Source organism: Diorhabda sublineata, chromosome 10, assembly GCF_026230105.1.
Source record: "Diorhabda sublineata isolate icDioSubl1.1 chromosome 10, icDioSubl1.1, whole genome shotgun sequence".
Classification (NCBI taxonomy): Eukaryota; Metazoa; Arthropoda; class Insecta; order Coleoptera; family Chrysomelidae; genus Diorhabda; species Diorhabda sublineata.
Genome location: NC_079483.1, coordinates 14611590 through 14635190, shown reverse-complemented (window position 1 = coordinate 14635190; position 23601 = coordinate 14611590). Strand labels below are relative to the sequence as shown.

General features: G+C 32.5%; 1 protein-coding gene across 3 annotated transcripts in view; it reads right to left on the bottom strand.

Moving 5' to 3' along the window:
* The window catches only part of LOC130449318 (cell adhesion molecule Dscam2), a 241842-nt gene that overhangs the window by 79039 nt on the left and 139202 nt on the right, over positions 1–23601 (bottom strand). For 2 of the 3 annotated variants that reach the window (XM_056787055.1, XM_056787056.1), the window contains exons 10-12: positions 22918–23069; positions 9452–9724; positions 1198–1482 (exon numbers count right to left, since the gene is read on the bottom strand). In XM_056787055.1, coding sequence (XP_056643033.1) covers positions 1198–1482; positions 9452–9724; positions 22918–23069 — 710 coding nt within the window. Of the gene's footprint in view, positions 1–825; positions 1483–9451; positions 9725–22917; positions 23070–23601 lie in introns of all 3 variants that reach the window. The other variant, XM_056787058.1, reaches the window with a different exon arrangement.

Below are 23601 nucleotides of genomic sequence, written 5' to 3'. Positions count from 1 at the left end.
TTTTGGCCAGAAAAAGTTTACCAACAGATCAAGAATCGCAGATGATATTTTATTTATTCATTCAAGAAAGATTCATAATAAATTTATTTCATCTATAAAACCCGCTTTACCAGAAGAGATACAAACAAGTACAGTGTAGTCTGATGCAAATTTGCTTACCCTCAGTAAACCTTTCTCGACACGAGTCTCCGTTATTGGCAGAAATAATCGACGACTATCTGGTAAATCTCGTTGTTTGAATTGTGACGTGTATTTGATTTTCTTTGGTTCTCATTATTAAACTTAATAAGGATAAATCATTAGTTCTTGGAGAAAGTATGTGGTTATTACATGACGAAGCGTCTCCTCTGAACGATCTACATGAACAGCTTCTTGATAAATGAATTGACAGAAGAGCTGACGCTGATTGATTCGTTTTTGGGGAAAAAAGTGAGGAAAAAGATATGCTCCACTCTTGTGAATACAAATGAGACCGACAAATGCCTCAGAAAGTTCAGATTACTCACTTGCATAGGATCAATATCTGCGTTCAAGAGAGCCAACAATTATTTGAAATTAATTTTAGCCTTTGAACCATCGTTGAAATGAATGTATATTCACTAATTAGAAAAATAAGTATATTTTGGAATTATTTACTTGTTTAGGTTAACGTATTGTGAATCTAGAGATTATAGCGTTCAACTTTAAATAGAAACTTTTTCAAATTAGAGATGTGTCTCAAGTTATCTTATTTTGGGTTTTTGGGTTAAGCTCTATATATATATATATATACCGAATCGAAAAAGCGATAGACAGACTTTGAAGGACAGAGGCTTTGGTGGTTACCTTTAACCTGCAGTTTCGCAGTGTACCTAACCTCTGAGGCTGGGTTGCTGGCCACGCAGGTAAAATCGCCGGAGTGTCTCGAATCAAGGCTAGAAATGCTGAGGAGGCTAGAATAGGGGTCAAGGGCTGAAACGTTGACGCCGAGGTTAGGCGTCAATGGTTGACCGTCCTTGAGCCAAGAGACCACAAGGGGTGGATCACCTTTACTCACACCGCAGACGGTACGGGTACGCATGCCTTCTGATAGTCCGTCTTGGAAGGAAAAGGGCTCAATTATAGGGGGAACTGAGAGAAAACAAGAGAAACAAACATCAGAGATAGAAAAGAAAAAAGAATTAAAAAAATGCGCAGCACGAGCTGGCGCCGAATTACCATTAACAACCAATTGCTGTGTGTGGGAGACCTCTGCTGCAAGGTTTCTCACTACGCAAGAATAGTTGCCGTTGTGGTCTGGAGAAAGGCTCTCGATCACTAAAATGCTAGTAAATTGGTCCACCTGCGTTATGGACATCATTTGAGCAGGTTCAACGGACCGTCCGTCTTTGTGCCAAGATATTGTTAAAGGAAGATCGCCTTTCGTTACGGAACAGGTTAAACTAGCTCGATCGCCTACATGAAGAGTATCTTCTGCGTAGAACGGGCTAACTTTAGGAGGAACTGTAATTGAAAGTTTTATTACTGAAATAGTTTAATTAAAATTCCTTGAGGTCCCCACAAAGTATAACCTGCAATAAACTGTATTAACTTTTTTGAATTTTCCTCAAGTTTACTATTTTACAAAACAATTATAGTATTATGAAATTTACAGTAAAATACAACAAATACTAAGAAAAAGTATTTTGACTTTATAGTAAATTTGAGAAATTACATAAAGTTTGCACAACAAATGTGAAAATTTTAAAATTCCACTGTTTTATATATTATTTTTATTTAAAATAGGCTATTTGATAACATTGGAAATATCACGAAGTAGGTGAAGAACAGATAAATTTAAATTTATATAAAATTTAGGGATTGGACTTTTCCAAATTACACAATATGAAATGTATTTTTTTCATATTTGACGGGAACATTTTGTTCGGTGGTGACTCTATTGACATGATAGATTTCTGGACAGATTGTTGTTTGGCTTCTAAATTTATGTAATTTGATGAGTTCGAACTTGGGAAACACTTTTCAAACAATGTATGTCAATTTTCTCTAACTTTAGACCTTTGCTTGTTGGACCTTTTTTACGATCACTGACAGAAATAGGAATATTTTTTCATAAAAATAAATAAATTCATAAATGCTAAAATTTGAGCTTTGCTACTACTCCTACTTGAAATTTTATGGAGCTGGAGATGCTGCGAGTGGTAGGATGCGTTGTCTATAACTAGTACTGACTGTGATGGAATGTTGCGTAAAAGCCACTTTTCAAAAAATTCTTATGTTATATCTTCATGATAATCAGCTGCACAGTTTTTAATTTTTTTAGCAGAAATTAATGAAGCATTAGGAACGAAACCGTCTTTGCTTCTAGCGTGTACTATCATAATGCGTTTTCCTTCAGAACGTGGCCCAATCAAACAGCAATTTTTACTATTGTCAATTCAACCGGAATTTACTACATCGTGATTGTCAAACTATGTTTCATCTAGATGAATTATGTTTCAGTTAGAACTTCGGTAGTCTTTTATCTGACGCAAATAATCTTGTCGCCATCGAACTATCCTTGACGATTCGGTTATTGCCATCCGTTTATTCAGTTTTTGTATTTAAAACCACATGCTGACAAAACTTGACGCAATGTTTATAAACTGGTGTAATTGTATTCTGGATAATCTGCTACCTTTTGCTGTATTACTTCTAATGTCGCAAGCCTGTTGTCCTTATATAAACTATAAATTGTCTTACGTATAAAATCTTGAGTAGCTTTGTCAACTGATTTCAGTTTTTCTTTACATGTTTTTCGGTTCTGTGAATGATGAATGATCCACAGCAACTCCTTTCGTGACTACTCGATAAATGGAAAAGTTATTTACTCTAGTTAATTCAGCAATTTTTATTATGATTGTATTATCGGAATGCTGAGTATTTTCCTTTTTTAAACATTGGAATATGTTTATATACATGTTTTTATTCTCATTACACTGTGCACTTTCATTCCCCCGTGGTCTAAAGAACGCCATATTTCTATTTATTTAAAAGAAATTTATGAATTAAATGAAACTCACCAAGCTACATCACTGCTTGTCTGTAAAAATTGAGTACATATGCCTTCCGACAGCTTCGGCCTATAAAAATGCATTTATGTTTGCGATTCGAAGTTTTCATTGGTAAACAGTGGAGCTGATGAGTCTACGTGGACTGACGGTTTGCTAGAAGTTTACCGAATTACCGGTGGGTAAACATTATTTTTCATTTCTTAATTTGGTATGGGTGCCGTGCGTTTTTATGAAATATTAATTGTTCCTCACATAACTGTCTTCTGCAATTGATATTAGAAGAATTATACCAGAAAACGTGAAAATTATCAAGTTGACATTTCAGCAAAATATTTAGAGATATTTTTGAAACCGAATCTGAGTTGTACACAAGCCACTGTTTCCGATAGTCATATGTGACTAATTTTAGTTGATGAAAGAGCCGATCTTTCAGCTCTAAAACGCCATAGGGTTTGGAAATCTAGCAATGCTATTGAGTCCTCTATCTATAAATCCATGTTCAACAAAATGGAAATGTTATAAAGTGACGTAGAATCTACTCAAATTCCAGCACAACTGGAACCTTAATATAACAATGGTATGAAAGCATAGAAATGACTTACCAGAAATTACTTTCCAAAATTGTTCAAATATAACTTTTAATCATAATTTAAAATGTAAGACAAGTATGATATAATAACTTACGAGAGAATACACTATTTTTTTCACTTGTTTTCTATATATCGGACTTTTTTACGCATATCTATAGGTGTACTTATAATAGGTGGCACACTATACATCATTAATACATCGTTGTACCAGAAAAATTCAATTCAATATGTGATTCAGTATTAGAGAAATATTGTTTTTAGTACAGTTTTGAAAATTTTAACATTAATTTTCATTCAATTAAAGTTTATCTTCCTTAAGTATACCAATTTAATATTATCATTATGTAATGAAGATTTATTAGAAACGGTTTTCAAAAATTAATCAAATAGCCTATTTGCTTGGGAGTCTTCATCATACATTACATTTATCTCAATACCAGGAGCACATTTGGATTTATATGCAAAATATCTCCTCAATTCATAATCTTCCTACAGCTCAATTCACAATAATATTATTATTTCAAACTTCATTAGTTTCTTCTAACAATATTTTCCTGAGGTAGAAATTTGGTCTACGTTAAATAGAAATATTTTTGGTCGCTAATCAACATTTTCAATAATTTATATCAATATAATCACATCGTAACCTTGCTAAACTGAAGCTTTTTGCTGATCTAATAATCAAAATTTACGTATGTTGAGGGTTCCACGATGTTTCTTAATTTAATCAAAGCTTTTATAAAACTTGCGGGGAAACAAGGGTGTTTGTCAGAATTATCACAATTGTCAGAATTATTTATGCTGCATCTGTTCCATATGTTCAAAATTTTTCATGTATTGAGATATGTATTCACAATTATGAAACTATATATAGAACAGTGCATTAATATAAAGTGCTGTATGAATTTGAAAAAAGTGCACAAGTAGTTAACGAAATGTTTTGTTTGAAAGTGACATACATGACTTTAGAAAGACCCTTCAATGGAAATCGAACAACATTACTTTCTTCTATTGTGAAGGCATATTATCTCTTTTCAACAGGAATAATTGTGAATTTTACAACGGGGATACTGAAAGTTCACGAAAAGATATGTAGAGAAATACATCTGAATAATGATCTATCCACATTCCCGAAAATGCCTTCCAGAAATACATTCATTCGTGGAATAAACGTTGGTATATCTTCTTTACTTGAAAAGATTAAATCTTTTCACGAGGGCTGCTACTTAAGTTTTGAGATATAGCAACACCGATGAGAATATGTCAAATCTGTTAAATCTAACATTGTCCCCATAAAGTGTGACATTTCCAATGGTGAACGTACTCAGAATGTGTTGTCATACGAGTGCTAATTGAATTGTTTACAGATACTTGGAACATTCATCTTGGTCAAAAAATATAATTGATGGCGAATATTTTCGTGCGATGATTTTTTAAAACTTTCGACGTGGTCGTCCAAAATCGGCTGTTGTGCCAGAAAACAGCGATACTGTGCGTAAACTCATATTTGAAGATCATCAAATGACATACCGTGAGATTCAGGCATAGTCGGGCATTATATCCACTCACACACATTCAATATTGCATAATTTGGTTCTTAAAAAGATCTGTTGTTGTTGGATGTCGCATAATTTAATAATCGCCCAAAAAAAACTCGCTCTACTTGATATTCTTATATTTTATCTCTTCTGAAGGTGCCTTGAAAGCAGTGCTTACGAAAACAATATAAATTATAAATTTGCGTCGTATCGATTTCATACGTCAAATTCAGTATGGACGTATTAATGTTGATCTCCCAACGTATTTATTAATGCATCGACCCCATCGCAATATATTATTCTCACAAATCGTATCTAGTTGGGGCTGGGCGTTCGATTTATCGTTATTACACGTATTCCATCACGTTTTGTGTAAACTAGGTCATGGTCGATGTGGATCCGTCATCGTTTGGATTCCGATTATCAATAAATTTGTACTTTTTTAACGAGTATTCTGTTACAACTCTCGCAATATGAAATTGATCGATTGTCAAATATCATGTTTGAAGTACTAGGTACGATTACTTACTTACTTAAGAGTGTTGTAAAGCTTATCGTGATTTCGATCTGAGAAAACTATGAATGTTGACTTGATATATTAAAAATATATTGAAAACCAAAAGTGTTTGGTAGAGCGATGAAACCATGATCGTGGTCCATGGTCGTTCATAATGAAAAATTTTAGGATAAAAAGAAAAGGGAAATGAAAACAAAACTTTAAGATTTTAATTATACTTAAATCAAAGTAATAACATTTTTCTTGGGTTTAAACAAATTTATCCAAAACTTTTTTCAATATGCAGTCTTGATTTTCCTACAAAAATTTTCGATGTACACTCATCAAACCCAACCCACATCGCCCATTGTACTCCTGAGTCAGGTTTTCACCCCCTACTGAACTATCTTTCAGTGCGTGCCTTGTTACAGGGAAAAAACATTGGCTTTCTTCAAAAGTGCAGCTACTTCAATGTCCTTTAATTCGTCTTCTGCTAAATTCTTTTTCTTCCACATATTGTACCACAAATACCATAAAATGCCATGAAAGATTCTGCATTATTTTTGAAATATTTTGAAGCCATTCTGAGCATGCTTGAAGGATGAAGATAAGTTAAAGCAAAAGCAGGTGTATTTTCGTCAGAGAATTTGATTTAATCAAACACTCTTTTCATCCAATTCTGGTGTGAGACAATTTTAGTGTGCACCAATGCATAGATCGAAAACGATTTTAATATATACTCAGCACTTTGTCAGTTTTTCAAACAGCTTTGAAATATATTTTAAAGACAAACGTCACGTGAATAATATTATTTATTAGAGCTTATTAATTGATTTTAAAGTGTTCATAAAAGCAACCAAACCACCACAACAAACAAACAAAATACAGAAAACAGATAACAAAAATATATAAGGAGCAAAAAATTTGTATATTTTAAATTTAATTTTTTGATTTTTTAGAATTATATAATTTATTTTTTCTTTCAGGGGAGGTGTAGTTGCCCCTCCCTGTCCCTCGCTGGCTTCGCCCATGTCTGCTACACTGATATACCTTATATTTATTCCGTGTCTGATTTTATGTAAGTCAATATAAATCAAAACGGTATTGACTGAATAATTTATTTGTGTAGTCAACTGAGAAAAGTACTATTTTTTGTAATTAGCGTTGCAGGATAATTCTTAGTGATTTTCAACGTGTTTAAGAGAAAGTTGGCTCTAAGATAGTAATAAAATAAAGTAAGGAAAATAAAGATGCGAGTACAATTTCATGACAATTTGACAATTGATTTTGGAATACCATAAACTTGTTATTAAATCATGAAATATACGTTTTTTGTTGTCTATTTTCTACTAGTTTAATGAGTTCACAACATTTGAGGTTTTATACGAATCTTTTCATATATGTACTGCTCAATTGATTTTACTGCTCTATATCACACTAATTTCACATCAATGTCTTTATTGCTTGTCGTTTTCTTCTGTAATACGAGTACTCCGAAGCTATGCCTTGCATTTTATTGTACCTCAAAGGTAAAATGTCGATGAATCCGCAAATGAATGTCTCAATAGAAACTGTTTATTTAATAGAGTATTTTCTTTCTATCCTGATAATGTATTTTTAGAAGTATAGATAATATCTATAAAAGAAGATCAATTTTTCAATTTTAATTTTTCAATGAAGTTTTGGTTTCTGTCCTCTTATGGGAAATATCAATCTGCTGCTCATCTCAATATATTTTTGGAAAGAAAATTGAAAGTCTTGTTTTGTGTGAACTGGAAAATTATTTATTCCAAGGAAATGATAATATCAGAACAAGAGAATACCTATAAAAGATTCAATCAAGTGTTATAAGGAGAAGTAGGAAAATTGAACCAGAAATGGAACATGAGTTTTGGAAGTATTTCGCACATCAAGTTATTAACTTTCATTGTAAGGCATCATTAACCAAATTGGAGATAGGGTCCTAGATTGAATTACTAAACGGACTAGGAAAAGACGTATTATATATAGTTATCATATATTTTTTCGTGAGGATTTATGTTGATACTAAGTCTTTTTTCTTATATAATTAGCTCGAAATAATATGTCAAAATTTAACCTACTTCGGTTGTCACCTAAATATTTTGAGGCGGTCAAAACGTCAAATTTTTACCTATTATTCTGAACTGATTTGTAAAGAGACCTGAAATCAAGATAAATCATTACGATAAAAAAGATCCAAGAAGTAGAACGAAAAAAATCAATCGCGGCATTTCAAAAGACGTCTAAAAGATCTTGACAGTCCCCAAATCATGGATCTACGTATATGAACCCAAAACTAAACAACAACCGACTATATAGGTTTTTCAAGACGAGCAAAATACAACAAAAATTATCCGTGTACGAAGCAAATACAAAGCAAAAAAAATCAGGTAAACTAATAGTAGAAGACAAATCATTTTCCACCACAACAATGCGAGATCTCGAACATATCAAACAAAAACGTTTTTGAGCAGTGAAAACATCTAATTGATGGATTATCCGTCATACAGTCCTTATTTGGCACTAAATGTTTTCTTTTTATTCATGCAAATCAGAAACAAATTGCGAGTTCAACGTTTTTCTACACCTGGAGAAGCGGTTTATGCGTTCAAATGATAAGTTTTGGAGGTACCTCCATCGGAATGGAAAAAATGCTTCGACAAGGTTCCATCACATGCAAAAGTGTATTGATCATCCCCATTACGACTAAGAGAATAGCAAGCAGCAGTTCGTGATAGAATGAATTATAAATCTAATGAGAATAAATAGAATATGGAGGGATAATTTCAAATAGAAAACAATATTAAAGAAATAATAGAAATTTTTGTACTAAATAAATTTATTTATGAAAAAATACGTATAATTTCATTGATATTTTCCAATTATCCTTTTATATGATCAATTAAACAACAAATTTGTGAATATACAATCATATCCGTTGCCTTTTAATTGCGGATTAGAACTAAACCTTTAGTTGAGAAGCAAAAACAAAACGAAAAGAAACCTAAAGCTGTTATTTTCATCAAGCAGATGAAGTCCTGCTCTAGTTTTGGGTTTGTTTGAGTACCTTTTCCAATGGTTATCAACTATAAGTCAGAATATATTTTTCACAATAACCAATCTTGATTAAAGAAAAATATTTCTTCATATGAATCCATAGTCTATTTTTATAGGTATCCTTTAAGTCATATAAAATTTCTTGTTCCATGGAAGTATTTGAGGAGATTCTATTTTTACTACGTTCTTAAAGATTCGCCACTTAAGACGTGATCTGGAGAAACTCATCTACGGATATATTGATTTTTTCTGATTTGTATGAATTTCGTTATATATAGTTATATATAAAGTTATAGTTTTTTCAATTCAACACGAATATGTATTTTTGATTCGCTCGTTTATTAAAAAACAGTCTTAAAAGACAAAAACAAGAAAACGTAGAATCTAATATGAAATATAGCGTCAGAGTATCAATATATTGTTCATTTGAACATATTTCTCGTTATAGTCTACATGAGAAATAATTTAATAAAACGAATTGATGTTCTGGTATATATCTGTTGCTATTTTATACTCGTCGAAGTTGCTCTATAAATATGGAATTGAATTGAAGATATGCGATATTTATAGAGCTCTCTGCGCACGAGATAAATGTAATGTTGATGAATATTGATACTATTCTACTGAGAAAACCCTAAATTCAACTTTCTCGTAAAACATAATTATATTTATAATTATATATAAATATAGTAGTTTATAATATCATCAGTCACCTACCTATAACATTAACTTCCCCACTTCTTCTAGCACTATGTCCTTGCTTGTTCCTTGCCCAACATGTGTAGACGCCGGAATCGGCCTTTTTTTCCACTGGACTGATTACCAGTGTTCCATCTCCGAGTACTTTTTGTCGCAAATCTTCTGGCAACTCTCTTCCTCCCCTTTCCCAATGGATTTCGTCTATAGGGTAGCCGGCCACAGGACACTTGAGTTGAAGGGTTTCGCCAGCAACTGCGGTGACTTTTGGGATTAAGCGGATGTACGGCATTCCTAAGGGAAATAAAAATTTGGTGAATGAATTCAATGAATCCTTTGATTTTATGTTGGAGACATTTATTTGAAATGTAGATAAGAGTCGTATTTTCAGCATTGTGGAGAACAAAATGAATGACACGATTTTTATGGTCATTATAAACGTATTAAATTGGAGGGTAAACGTATATTTTGTCAACTATTGAATTCTCATGAAACTGTACGTTTATGAAAGAACAAACCATATAGGATTATTATACATATATAATGTAATACATTGATCATAAGGAAAAAATAAGAGGCATTTGCTAGATATTATTCATTAAAACCATTTTCATGTTGGTAACTTATTATTTGCGTCAGATAAAAGACTACCGAATTCCTTATAGAGAATATAAGGATAACATTGCAACCTCTTTTTATGGTTCAGTCTTAAAGTTTCAATAAAAGCTCTTGAATTCTAGATATGATGCGAATTCTTTTTATTAATTCACATAGGGTATCAACTCAAAAACCTAAAACTATACTCAATACTTTGGATTCTATAGAAATGTCAATTAATTTCAAACAGTGATAAAAGCTGCTCTCAATCCCCTCTCTAATTAATAAAAAATTGTTGAAAACTGAAGGTTTTTATTCGTTTTTTCAAATCTCCGAAATATTTTATTATGAATCAATTTCATTCTTAGTTGATTGATCTATTGTTTCGTGAAGCAAATTAAAATAATGCTTACAAGATTTTTCTCAATGAATGAAGGTCTAGTCATACTAATCCCAGGATCACAAGCCAAACATTCACTTTCTTTGTATACTTTCCCTAAACAGTAGCAAATTTTCATCGCTACAGTAGCGATAGCTTTGCTTTTTAATATCCCCATTGAGAAAAAACGTAGATTCATTAATAAAGGAAATTATCATGCAAAATATTCTGATTTTTAATTATAAAAATCATCGTTGTTTCACAAAGTTTAACTTTTGTCAAAGTCGGTTTTAAAAAGTTTATTTGATTATTTGATTCTCACTGAAAGTATCAATAAAACTTGATTAAGAATAATTATAGATAGATATAGAATTACAGATGTTATTATTTAGTAAATGTTTGGATTCTGCGATGCGGATCAAGGATTCACTATGTATTTAATTGATTAGTTTTACTGTTTAGAATCAGATAGAACCAACTAATTACAATAATAGTGCTGTGGTTGTCTCTTAACTAAATATTTTGGGTTTGTTTATTCTAGTTTATATTTAAGATTATATAATATTAAAATAAGTTCTTTCACAAGGTTGATAATGTATTTACCAAATGTTATTGAAATAGAAAACTTTTATTAAATTTGAAATATAAAATTACAATATCTTAGAACAGTAGGATCATTGCACTAAATATTTCCAGCGAGTAATAAATGAAGAGCAGTTCTAGCAATATTTAAGGCAATAAGACATTTTCAAAAAAACGTTACAACAAAACTAATAGATCCTATTTTGAAATGTTAGTATAAAGACGATTCTATTTTTTGTTCAATCTTGAGCGAACCTTGTGTGCAAAAGTTGAAATATAAGAAAACAATCCTTCGTTATTGGAAACTTGGAAAATATAAATGTAATTTTCATTATTATTAGAAAAGATTATTAAATGTATTAAAAATTGCTATCACGAAATATAAAGAAATTTAGAGATGGAATTTTCCAAAAGTCTATCTAAGTGTAAACTTTCGTCATTAAAGAATATTTAAGACAATTTCTATGTCTCTTAATTAATTAATTAATCAATAATTTATATTAAGGCGTAGATGTTCTTTATAACACGTATGAAATACAGGCTTTGAAAGAAAATTGACAGACTTTCATACAATTTGCATCCGTTGTCTTAAAATTTAATTTATGAAAACGCTTAATTAATTCTACTACACCCCATAGTCTATTCAAAAAATTTCTTATCATATTGTCAAGCGAAGGTCAAAACGGTGTGATTCTTTATTTATAGAGCGCATCTTTATCTTTTGTCGACGAGAGGTTAAAACTTGCAAGGGCCAGCTGAATTGTTTATTATTCTTTAACTGCGAACTGTGATTTTTGTGAAGTTCGTATACGAATTGTCATAGTCTAGGCAAAAGTAACCGCACCATTGCCTTCGAATTAAAAATACTTTGATGTACAGTGGTTTACAACGTGAAAAAATATGCATCCACCAGAAGCTTTGGCGAAAGAAAACGTTCAGGGCTACCTCGAAAAACCACAACCACTGAAGATAAACGTGTTAAATTGATTCACGGCTCACGGGCCCAGATATACAGCTCAAATCAATGAATCCAAAGATCTCTCTACTGGAGAAATCTCTATCAGAACGTCAAATTAATATTAAGAAGTTGCAATGGGCTACAGAGCATAGAACTGGGACGCATGAATAGTGGGGGAGAGTGTTATAGAGTGATGACTCAAAATTTGGAGTTTTTGAGTCTAGGAGACGAGTGTTTCTGCGCATGTCAAAGGAAGAACGGATTTAAGATCCATGTATAAACCGGACAGTGAAACATGGCGACGGCTCGCTTATGGTTTGGGATGTTTTGGAGAAAAGGCGACTGGAGCCCTGAAAGAAATTGAACACATTTTGGAAGAAGACCGCTATAAAAATTTTAAAGGGAAATGGAGTACATTCTGGGTAGCGTCTGATCGGTAAAAATTTATATTCCAGCATGGCTTGGATCCCAAGCATTAATCGTAGCGCTGCAAAGAGTATTTGAGAGAATTGGAAAGGAAGAATCTACTGACCGTAAAGATTTGGCTGTCACTGTCATCTTAACTCAACCTGATTTGATTTTTGTGTCCTAATAGGACAGGAAAGTCAGAAAGTAGCGTCCAACTTCCACTTTACGTCTTTGGAATATCTTAAAAATCTAATTAAACCAAATAGTCTTAACTCACTCTTTGGATATCCTAATTACAAAATTGGTCAACATATATTGAATATTGAATTTCAGTGAGATGGATATTCCGCCTCTTCTACCAATCAACTGCTCTATTCAAACAGGCATGTATCTCAACTGATCACTAGCCTTCTTAGTAGTCACGGCCATTTAAGTAGCCACTTCCATATTATAGTAGTTGTAAAAGTTTTAAGTTGGGCGCAAGGTCCCTGACCGTCCACTAACTATGTACAATGAGCTCAAGACAAGTCTATCATGAAAGGTAACTGTTCGATGGGCAATGTTCTTTGAGGTTTTGTTAGTCCATACTTTTCAAATATGAAGTAAATTCATAACTTAGAAATTCTATTCTATTCTATCTACTTTATCAACATTTACACTCATTGGAAACTTAATCAAACATATTTTTAGAAACCAAGGACGTCATATCATTGTTATAATTTATAAAAAAAGAACCTTTTCATATTAGTGTGAAAAATTTGATACATAGTATAACTAAGAAGATTTACCAACCTTCTTTTCCTCTGTTGAAAACTGGATTTTTATTTTTTATTTTTACACATTCCCGGCCAATTAGAAAGAGCTCTTGCCCAGCTGATACCGATTTTACCTGAAAACTTCGAACGCCAACGACGGCGATGAAATTCATTATTTTTACGAACGTTGGTTTTGTTTTCATTCTTTTAGGAATAAATAGTATTTTATATTTTAGCATATATACAGCTCAAAAATGAAATGCGAAAGTTGCAGGCTTTTTCATACATATAGGTAATACCCTTCTCGGTTTATTGTTAAAATTGATACAAATATTAAAGAAATATTAAGTTTAATTTATTATTTTGAACCCTAAGACATGTGGCACATAACAATGAATTGTGCAGTAAGTGTTCTTCAAATTAGAGTAGAAAGAGCAATAATTTCATTAAAGATACTATTAATAGATTATGTTTGAACAAGAAAAACCCAAACCCAAACTTTGTACATATTATTAAGAATTGGAATATACATAACAGTTCCGTAGTTACAGAAATTAATATAAGAATTAAAATAAGAAAGGAAATGGGATGAATGGGTATTTAGAAGAGCAAGATGAATTCATATTTTTGAGATATTTACAAAAATAAGTGTTTAAGTATATTTGTAAATGATCTTAATACGCATTTTTTAGTAGTAATTATTTTCAGAGTCAATGAAGAACTGAAATGTAGGACCATTGTTACAGAAATCATGCAGGATTCGATACCAATATCTCAATAGAAAAATTGAATATGGAATATATAGTTTTAGGTATTGAACTCATTATATCAGATACAAATCAAAAATTAATTTCAATTTGTTTTTTTTTTGGTTGTTACATATAGTGGAAGAAATTATAAATGAAAATAAAGATGACAAAACATAGAATTAATTGGGATGATGATATTTAAGGTAAAATCTTTTCGTTTCTTGCAACGAAATTTGTAATTTAGAGTGTCCATGGTGTTGTAATGTACTCACGAAGAAGATTTAACAATAGATGGTTCGACAACTTTAATTCGCTACCAAGATGATTTTAAATATTTCAAGAAAAATGTGAAAACAACACTCAGCAAGTTTTCATTCAAAGAGTATGAAGGAAAATCAATTATTATAAAATAATATTATATTATATTGTTATATATATATGTAACTTTCTAATGTGAATTAAAATGATTACAATTTGCTCTTATATAGCATAGAGAATAAATATATTTCCAATCCTTTCCTTTATAGATAGATGAAAACTTAATGAGATACATTAACATGAATTTAATTATTTGAATGGGAAATGGTTCAAAGCGTTTATTCATTCAATTTACTAAAGTTTTCAGTCAATCAGCGAAAGACTCGAAATACATTGAATAAGTTGAGGAAGTCTAATCAAAGTAATGAAGGTAAGAATTCACGAAGAAAGAAAAACTTATGAAAACGATCAATTAACTTCTCTGAAGAAAACTGCAGATTTAGTAATTAAACGGTATTGAAAAATTACGAATAGTTGTTTATTCATGCAAAAATTACTATCGTTTGGCTGTGAACCGATATGAAACGATGTTGATTATCACTCGAAGACTTTTTGCTTGACTAAATCCATTTTTAGTCAAGTGAATATACTGAAAGTTTGACGAAAGAAAATAAGAAAAATTTTATAGATGTGGAAAGAAAGATAATTATTTCAATTCCATTCAAAGAACTTATTCTATTATTATGAAAAATTAGTATGTTCCTGTATCGTATACTAAAAAAATCCCTCCTGGATGAATAGATTGTTCATGTAAATGTTATAAGTTTTATCCATTTTCTGTACTTTGATCAATATATTACTTTGAATTGTTTTATTTGTTAAGTTGTTTGTATCGAATAATGGTTAATTACTTCTTAAAACCTCAGTAACCCTGACGATGCAACTGACAAAATGGAATGTAATGAATTACTATGTACAAGAACTTAATAGCTTCATCTTTGTCAATGGAAACGAGTCGTTTTTTCCCTTAGCTAAAATCTAGTATTTCTATTGCGTTTCGAAAGAGACTGTTCAACAAATCGATTGTTCACTACAAAATTATCCATCGACATCCACAGAAATTTTTTGCAAACTACTCGCAATCGCTATGGCGGATTTTAAACAGATTATGGCTATTGTAATGGCGGACCTGTGGTTAAGTGTGTTATCCTGGCGCAAAAGATACCTTTGCGCAACTCTTCTGTAGTTTTTTTTCCACACGTCATTTTGGAAAAAAGTTGGCACGAATCTCAATATAGTAAGGATCATTTTAGCGAGGTTCATTATATCGAGATTCAGTTGTTGAAATGTCGCTATATCGAGGTTCAAAGGCAACGTTAGTCAATCTTGGTCGGTGTATAACTTGCTGATACTGCATCATGATATGTATAGAAAATAAAATGAAACTCCCATTCTATTTGCCACAACCCGATATCTGGACACGTGTTGATACGATATCACGTTTAAATTGGAATTTCTTGAACTGTTGATATTCACACTGAACACAGTGTTTACACTACAGCCTCACCAACATTACTTTTAACGATTTCAATGCTTTCAAATACATCCAACAATTAATTATTGAATTTTTCGGTCCGTCCATATTTCACATTAGCTAAGTGCTCTTTAAACCGGACAATAACGGATCTCTCAGTCTGCCCAATATACTTGAACAGGATTAAAAGGTACCTGTGCAAATATTTCTTGTTTTTCATTTTGAGTTTGGAAAAAAATGGTTTCACATAGAGATTTCTTAAATGTTTCATTCACAATTTTTTTATGCATCTCTCGATGTTAAGTGTGAAAGTGAATTGAACGATGTACCTGGAAATGGAGACTGGCCATTTTATCTTGGATACAATGGAAAGATTCAACCGGAATGTACCTGCACGTAGCAGTGTTTTTCCTAAATAGATCAAGTTTCAAAATGAATTCGTCTACTTTTTCCTTTTTCGTATTGAATATGGTGAGAATATCATCCACATACCTGTACCGTACACTGGGAAAATACTGACTGACTTATTTGCTTTATGCAAAATAACTAATGAACAGTTCAACCATAAACGGTGAGACAGTTGTCCATTGCAGCTCCTTTGTCTTATTTGTAGAATTCATCTCAGAAGACGATAGCTTGGTTATCGAAGCGCGCGTCAAGTAGTGTAATTGTGAGTGTTGGTGTATTGTGGAGTGAGTTTTTTGCTCTCATAACAAGGAAGGAAAGCGCAGACAGTTTAATAAACTAGCAGCTATATTGAGCTATATCTTTTTTAACCAGAATCCACCAAAATTCTTTATACGGAGGTTCTAGCTAAAAAAACTTGTATAAATGTAAGTTTAGAGGAGATTTGTTTATACAGGATCGTCAAAAATTCTTTACCTCATGGACAGTTCTAGGTGATTTGAAAAAATTTCGTTATATGCAGGAATTCGTTATATCGAGATTTAATGTAATTGTGGCTCTCCTTTGCCATTGATGTGGGCAAATTACTTGAAAATACAGGTGGCATGACAAATTTTTTCATTATCAATCTTATTTACATTTACGTTACCTTTTCAATTAGTCATATGATACTGCAGATTTTCCTAGTGCATCCATCAAATCTTTGTTAATTTCCGTTGGGGTGAACTTTTGTGAACGTGGTTAATTAATCACCGCGCGTTTCTTGACACAATTCATTTTAACACTGAGAATTTGGGATTTGTACAATGGGCACGCTTCAATAGGTTCAGAGTTGTCAGTTTCTAGCTCGAGTCTATATACAATAGTGTCATGTGATAAAAGATAATTGTTTTGACTTATAAATGAGACAGGAGCGGAGCAAAGGTATTAGCCGTCGTAGATAAATGATGAAAGGTCGAGTTGCTATCGTTTTTGGCAATATTTAGAGCACAGATTCTGAACGTCGCATTATTTCTTTCTCGTATGATAGTTTGCTTTTTTCGCGCAGATATTACATTTGAAGTTTCTGCCACTTTTTATCAGGTTAAACTAAACTCTTCTTCGATGCTCATATTTTGATTTAGAAACATAAAATTTGAATAACTCATTCGAATGTTTTTTTTTTAAATAAGTTAACAAAGCATAAAACAAAACATAATAACATAAGCCTGCGATGGGTTTACAATAGGGGCAGTCGGCCATGATGGCAAATTTTTTGGGTGACAAAATTTTGAAAGTGGAAAAAAGTTTTTTTTAGTCTTATCAAGATTGCTCAATATCATTAATTGATTGTATAAATTAATAATTTTCTGTTTAATTGATAATTCAAGAAATTATTTTTAGTAAAAATTAATAATCAAAGATACAAATAAATACGAATTGAAGAAATTGAATTTCTATCTATTTTTGAAAAATTGATGTAATATGCGTCACTCTTAGTGCCAAATTTATAATTGTTAGAAAAAAAAAACAAATAGGTACGAGGATATATTGAAAAATTCTTAGCCTACTATAGAACCAAACAAAATTTCAATGTCAAAATATTTTATTACTCAACATATTCTCCTCTCATACATTTATTACAGCGAACCTGCAACATCTTTAGACCTTTAAAAAATGTTTCTCCTTGTTCTGCAAAACAGACCTCCACAGCTTTTATTACCTTCTCGCTGGAAGAAAATTTACGACCTTTTAAATTTTTTTTTGCAGTTTAGGAAAGAGATGATAGTCAGACGGAGCCAAATCTGGTGAATAAGGGGGGTATTCTAGTAATTCAAACCCTAAATCACGAATTTTTTGCATGGCAACATGAGCTTTGTGTGCCAGGGCGTTGTCCTTCAAAAACAAAACATATTTGGATAGCTTTCCGCGTCTTTTCTCTTCAATTTTTTCCCGTACAGTGGTTAGTAATGTCAAATAGTAATCTCAGTTATTATTCTACCCTTATTCAAAAAATCAATCATGATTACTCCATGGCAATCCCAAAAAACTGAAGTAAGAACTTTTCCATCAGATTTTTGGACACGAAACTTCTTAGATCTTGGAGAACCAGAGTGTCGCCATTCCATCGATTGTTGCTTTGTTTCTGGATCGTAGAAATGTATTCAAGTCTCATCCATAGTAACAATTCGGTTCAAGAAGTCTACATCGTTTTCAAATCAAGCACAGATCGAACGCGATGCTTCTACCCTTGCACGCTTTTGGTCAACATTCAAACATTTGGGGATCCATTTTGCAGCAATTTTTCTCATATCCAAATTGACGTGAATTATATGATGAACGCGTTCGTATGAAATATTGAGTGCCTCAGATATCCGTTTTAGCCCAATTCGACGGTGAGATAAAATCATGTCATGAACTGCATGCATTTCATCAATATCCAACGAGTTCATATATTGCTCGTTCCAGACTCCAGAATGGTCATTAAAGTTTGGAATGTTGCATTGAAATTGACAGGGGAATTGTTTGGTTACAGTAGCACTAAGTGGACAAGCGTTTTCATCAGAACTATTTCAGTAGTTAGCATTGCTCTTCGTTTATTTCTTTCAAATGGTGGTTCTTTGCTAACGTCGCAATGCTGCAGAATAAACAGCTGCATTAATAGTGGTTCTAGGTTGTAAAAACTTCCCACGGAAATTACCTTTTTGGTGTCAAAACACGGTATCCAGTCTTGTGATAGACACTTTTGTTTCCAGCGTGTCGTACTCGTTAGGCAAAGTGGTCTGTAATGACATACGTGGTTGATTTCTTCATGAAAATTATTTCGTCCAGCTGTAAACCACCATCACTAATGCAATGTTATATGCTGCAAGGTAGCGAAATAAACTCTCGTTAAAAGATTCCCAGAACTGGACTCGTCAATTAAGGAAATTGTAATTTTTCTCAATTTCACTTTGCCTAAAGAACCTTCTCAAAATTCGTCATCAGCTTTTGGACTATTAGGTTTATTAACAATTTCAGCACGTTTATACTGATAGCAACACAAAATTTTTGTAGTAATCCTTAACAGCAAGATTAATGTTTAGTCTGAACAGAAAGAATATTCTTATACTCATTTTCTATCTTTTTCACTGTCGAACTCAAGATTTAAACTTTTACATGCCGTAGCTGTTGATTGATGAACATTTTATTCCAGAAGTTTCTATTTTTTGTTTGTAGTTTGATTTATGACTTAAAATTCAAATGACATCAATGCATAATACAGTTTCTTATAGGAACGAAGTATCTTACAATCAAATCAATGTGACAATTTTTATGTCTCACTTCCAGAAGACTTTTGGATTAACTGTTAAACACTTATGTAAGTATTTTAACATATAACAAGAATAGTTTAATCACAGTATACTTCGAAACTATTTATATGGAACATTTCTCAAAAGAACCGATGTATGTATTTGATATTAATATTCTTGGCTTTCTAGACACTGCTAGAGCTTCTTATTTCGACAAATATGCAGCAACATAGAAATATATCGCCTACTTCAATAGTGCCATATCCAAAAAAATTGAGGTTCAATGTATACTTTATGATGTTTATAGAATTTAGTAGTGCCCTATCATCAGTACTAACAGATTCCGCGTGAGACGCCAAGTGTCACTATTACAATGAGTTACTCACAACTGCAAGAACCATGAACAGTGTCGTACACCACTATGTCATCTCATTTCGACGAGAGTTCTTACAAAAATCGTCAAGGATAGTTTAATAGCGACAAGATTATTTGCGTGAGATAAAAGACTACCGAAGTTCTAATAGACGAATGGGCTGAAAAAGGGCTCAGTCACGTCTGATTCCCTGTTTGAACCAAACTCCTTTACAGGCAGGTACATTTTACTCGTCTATTTACGTTTTATAATTTAATATTCAGTTGTAGCAAGTTAACGAGTTATAATAATGATTTTTTCTTAACTCACAGGTAGGACTATAATTAAGTGCATCTGTCTAAATAACGGCGTACAATGCCGTTCAGTTAATAATGATTCGATTGCCTTTTAACGAATATTTTCTCGCATAAAATATCCATATTTTTAAAAGTATTTATAAAAATAATAAATTCATAAAATGAGGTATTCGCGCCCATCAAACAAAATTGTCGGGAAGGGGGTTTTTATAATCTGCAATTGATATTTATGATATGCTATGCTAGATTCATAGATTTATTTAAGTTTAAACACAACTTTGGTTGTTGTTTTAGTTTGAACATTTTTGGGTTTGTTATTTTCTTACAATCAATTAAATTACAAAGAGTCATATTTTGTTCCTACCTCAATAAGTCTAAATAAAATGAACATTAACAGTAATGCCATATCACTCAAAAAAAATTTTTGGAAGCTGCTTGTAGATTTTACATTACATCTTACATCACTAATCAGTAAAGATATGTTCAAACTGTATCTTTACCGAATTTGGTATGCGTAAGTCCCAAATTAATTGATCCAGGAAACATTTCATTTATAATCGTTTTTGTTTTGGCTTTCCCATAAAATTAGCATTTATGAGCTTCTAGCACTAATGAAATAGGGGTGCGATATCTTCTGTGAAAACTATTCATTGCAGTTCAAACTTTCAGCTCATAACTTTTTAATGCACTTTGGAAAGCGTGATGAAGTATGTGGAAGTATATGAAAAGAGCTTGATTATATTTTCATCTTTCTAAATTGTTTTTTGATAACGAACCTGACTTTCACTACTTGGAAAAGAACCAATTCTCAGCTTATATTCAATGTATGCAAAAGTATTCTACGGCTAACAATATCTGAGGGACAATGTGTGAACTCTAATTTCCGATAAAAATTTTGAAAAAGTAAATATTTGCATTCGATTGATTGTCGTTATACCCGGTAATGACCTAATTTTACTCTCATTTCATCCCGTTCCTAATTCCTGAGAGAAAGGGGATAAAATTTACGACCGCACCGTAATTCGAATAAATCTACTGTCGGAAGACATTCACTGCCACACAAATGATTAGAAAGGTTCGTGCGCCACATTACTTTGTAATGAATTAATTTTTCAAATAATTCTGCTCAATTTTTCGTTTAATTGTGGGCAAAAATTGTTTGTGTAGGTGGTCCCAACTGATAATATTTGTTTCCTGTTAGAAATGTACAAGAATATGAATTTCCATTGAGAGAAGTAATTTAAAAAAAAACTATTGAAAAATTAAAAAGGGTACCTCAGCTTTATAAATGTTTAGAAAAAATTTGTCAGGCAAGCAGACCATAGATGCTTGCAAAGAACGATGTATTGAGAGAGTCAAAAACAAACTTCCAATTGCCGAATGGATCAATGCCTTTCTGGTATATAACAAAAGCGGTTAGCTAATGCTTATTGATTCAAAAATTCTACCGTTGCGCGTTGATTGGAGAAGATGGGTCAATCGCAGTGGCCGCAAAAGAGAAGGCGGACTTGTTGGATAGTGTGTCTGCTCCAAATTCAACACTGTTGATTCGCGGAGAAAGCTACTACAGATCCTGACTAGAGTTGGTTCACCGATACCAAAAATAGAATTTTGACACTGAGATGTAGCAAAACCTCTCAGAGGCTTGGACATCAATGAAACCTCGATGAAATACCACGAATCGTATTATAAAATTCGCAGTTGAACTAACAGGTCCGATTTGCAAACTATTTTCTTTATCATATAAAAGGGCAGATTAGAAACTTGCTCGGGTTAAACCCAAATCAAAAAAAGTGAAAGAAGACGGTTCCCAACAACTACCGTCCGATTGCTTTAGTCCTAACCGTTGTCAAGGTCATGGAGAAAGTATGCTAACATCAGCAGCGTCCAGCTTTCGTGAACTTAAATAAACCGAGGATCCCTTAGTCTATGTCACCAAAGTATGGACTGAAGCTATAGAGAAATATGGGTAATCCAGAGCAATCGTACTGGACATATCGAAGTTTTTGATATTCTCCCTCTTTTCTGTATATCAACGAATCACTGGATAAAACAGTAAACTCGATATATAGCTTTGATGATGATAGCGTACTGATAAAATCATTTGAATCAGACCCCCATTCAACTCATCTAACATCTCAATTCGTAGACATCAACATTACCATCAAACCAATCTTAAACATTCTAGAATGGGGTGGAATCAGTGTGATTCAGTTTATGCAGCAAATACCTAGGCTGCTGTTTTTACAAAGAATGCGGGCACTACAGCAGTTCCTTCTTTGGGGAAGGGCAAGGATGTGGATTCAGCTACCAATCTACTACCATAGGCATCTCCACACGGAGGGAATTGGAATTTCTCGAGTGTAATATGGTTTGCGCTCTTGGGATTACTTTTTACATAGAAAAATAATTCTACTGCAGAAATAATTAGTTTTGTTGGAAATTTCCAATTTATGATAGATATTAGTCTTCAAGAAGCAGAGCTGAACTCTCAAATATGAAAATTTATATCGAGAATTTTTTATCATTCACAAGAGTCGATTTATCTAACCGGGGACACATAGGACACATATATAGAATAGCAATGGATAAAAACTGATATAAAAAATTGGAATTCCAAGTTTAGATAAATACGGTGGATATGAGTGCAGTTCTTCGAAAGAAAAAGAGTTTATCTCATTTATTTTCACTATCCAAGTTAAAAAAGTGTGTGACCACTACCCATTGCTTGCATAGTAAAAATGCGTTGTTTTGTCTACGTAGTTTCCTTGCAAAAAATGTATTTTTCATGTATCAAAGTGGTGAAATTTGCAATAGTATAGTAGTTAGTAATTCAAGAAATATTTTTCTGGGATTAATACGCTAAACGCACATAATATGATCGCCGACTCTTTGATCTATAATAAATTTTCTATACTCACCATAAATATTCAACCTTGCAGAGTGTGAACTTTTTCCAGCGCGATTTTCTGCTGTACACATATATTCTCCGCCATCTTCTACCATCACATGACTGATATTAACATGGCTGATGACGTCTCCATGAACGGTTACGTACTGTCCAATTACGAATCTGAAACAATGAGATTTTGGGAGATTTTGAGAACAAGAACTAGAAAAACAAAATTGGGATATGGAAACAAAAAGATTAATACGTGTGGAATAGTTTGGTCGTTGAAAAGTAACAGAATTGACTACGTTGGAATTTACAATGAAAATTTGTGTTGTTGAAATGAAACACGATAAATGTATGAGACTTTGTTTTATTTGATATTAAAGAACGTTGATTGATGTTAACCATACGTTGGAAGGATTGCTACTGCCCTTTCGGCTATGATACAGAGCTTTTTCTATTAACAGCGAGAGGAGGTTCAACAAATTGCCGTTCCGCATCATTTACAATATTCCCTAGATAAAATACAACTAGATCAAATCGCATATCGGTAATGACCCAATATCAATTCAATGCTGAGTAAAATAGAAAATACGAATAATACGAGTAGTTTGGAGGTGAGGCTCGAGATAAATTGTCTAACTTCACCAACTAATCAGTCTACAGAGTTGTATACAGTATGGTGCAAATGAAAGGAACAAATTCGATATTT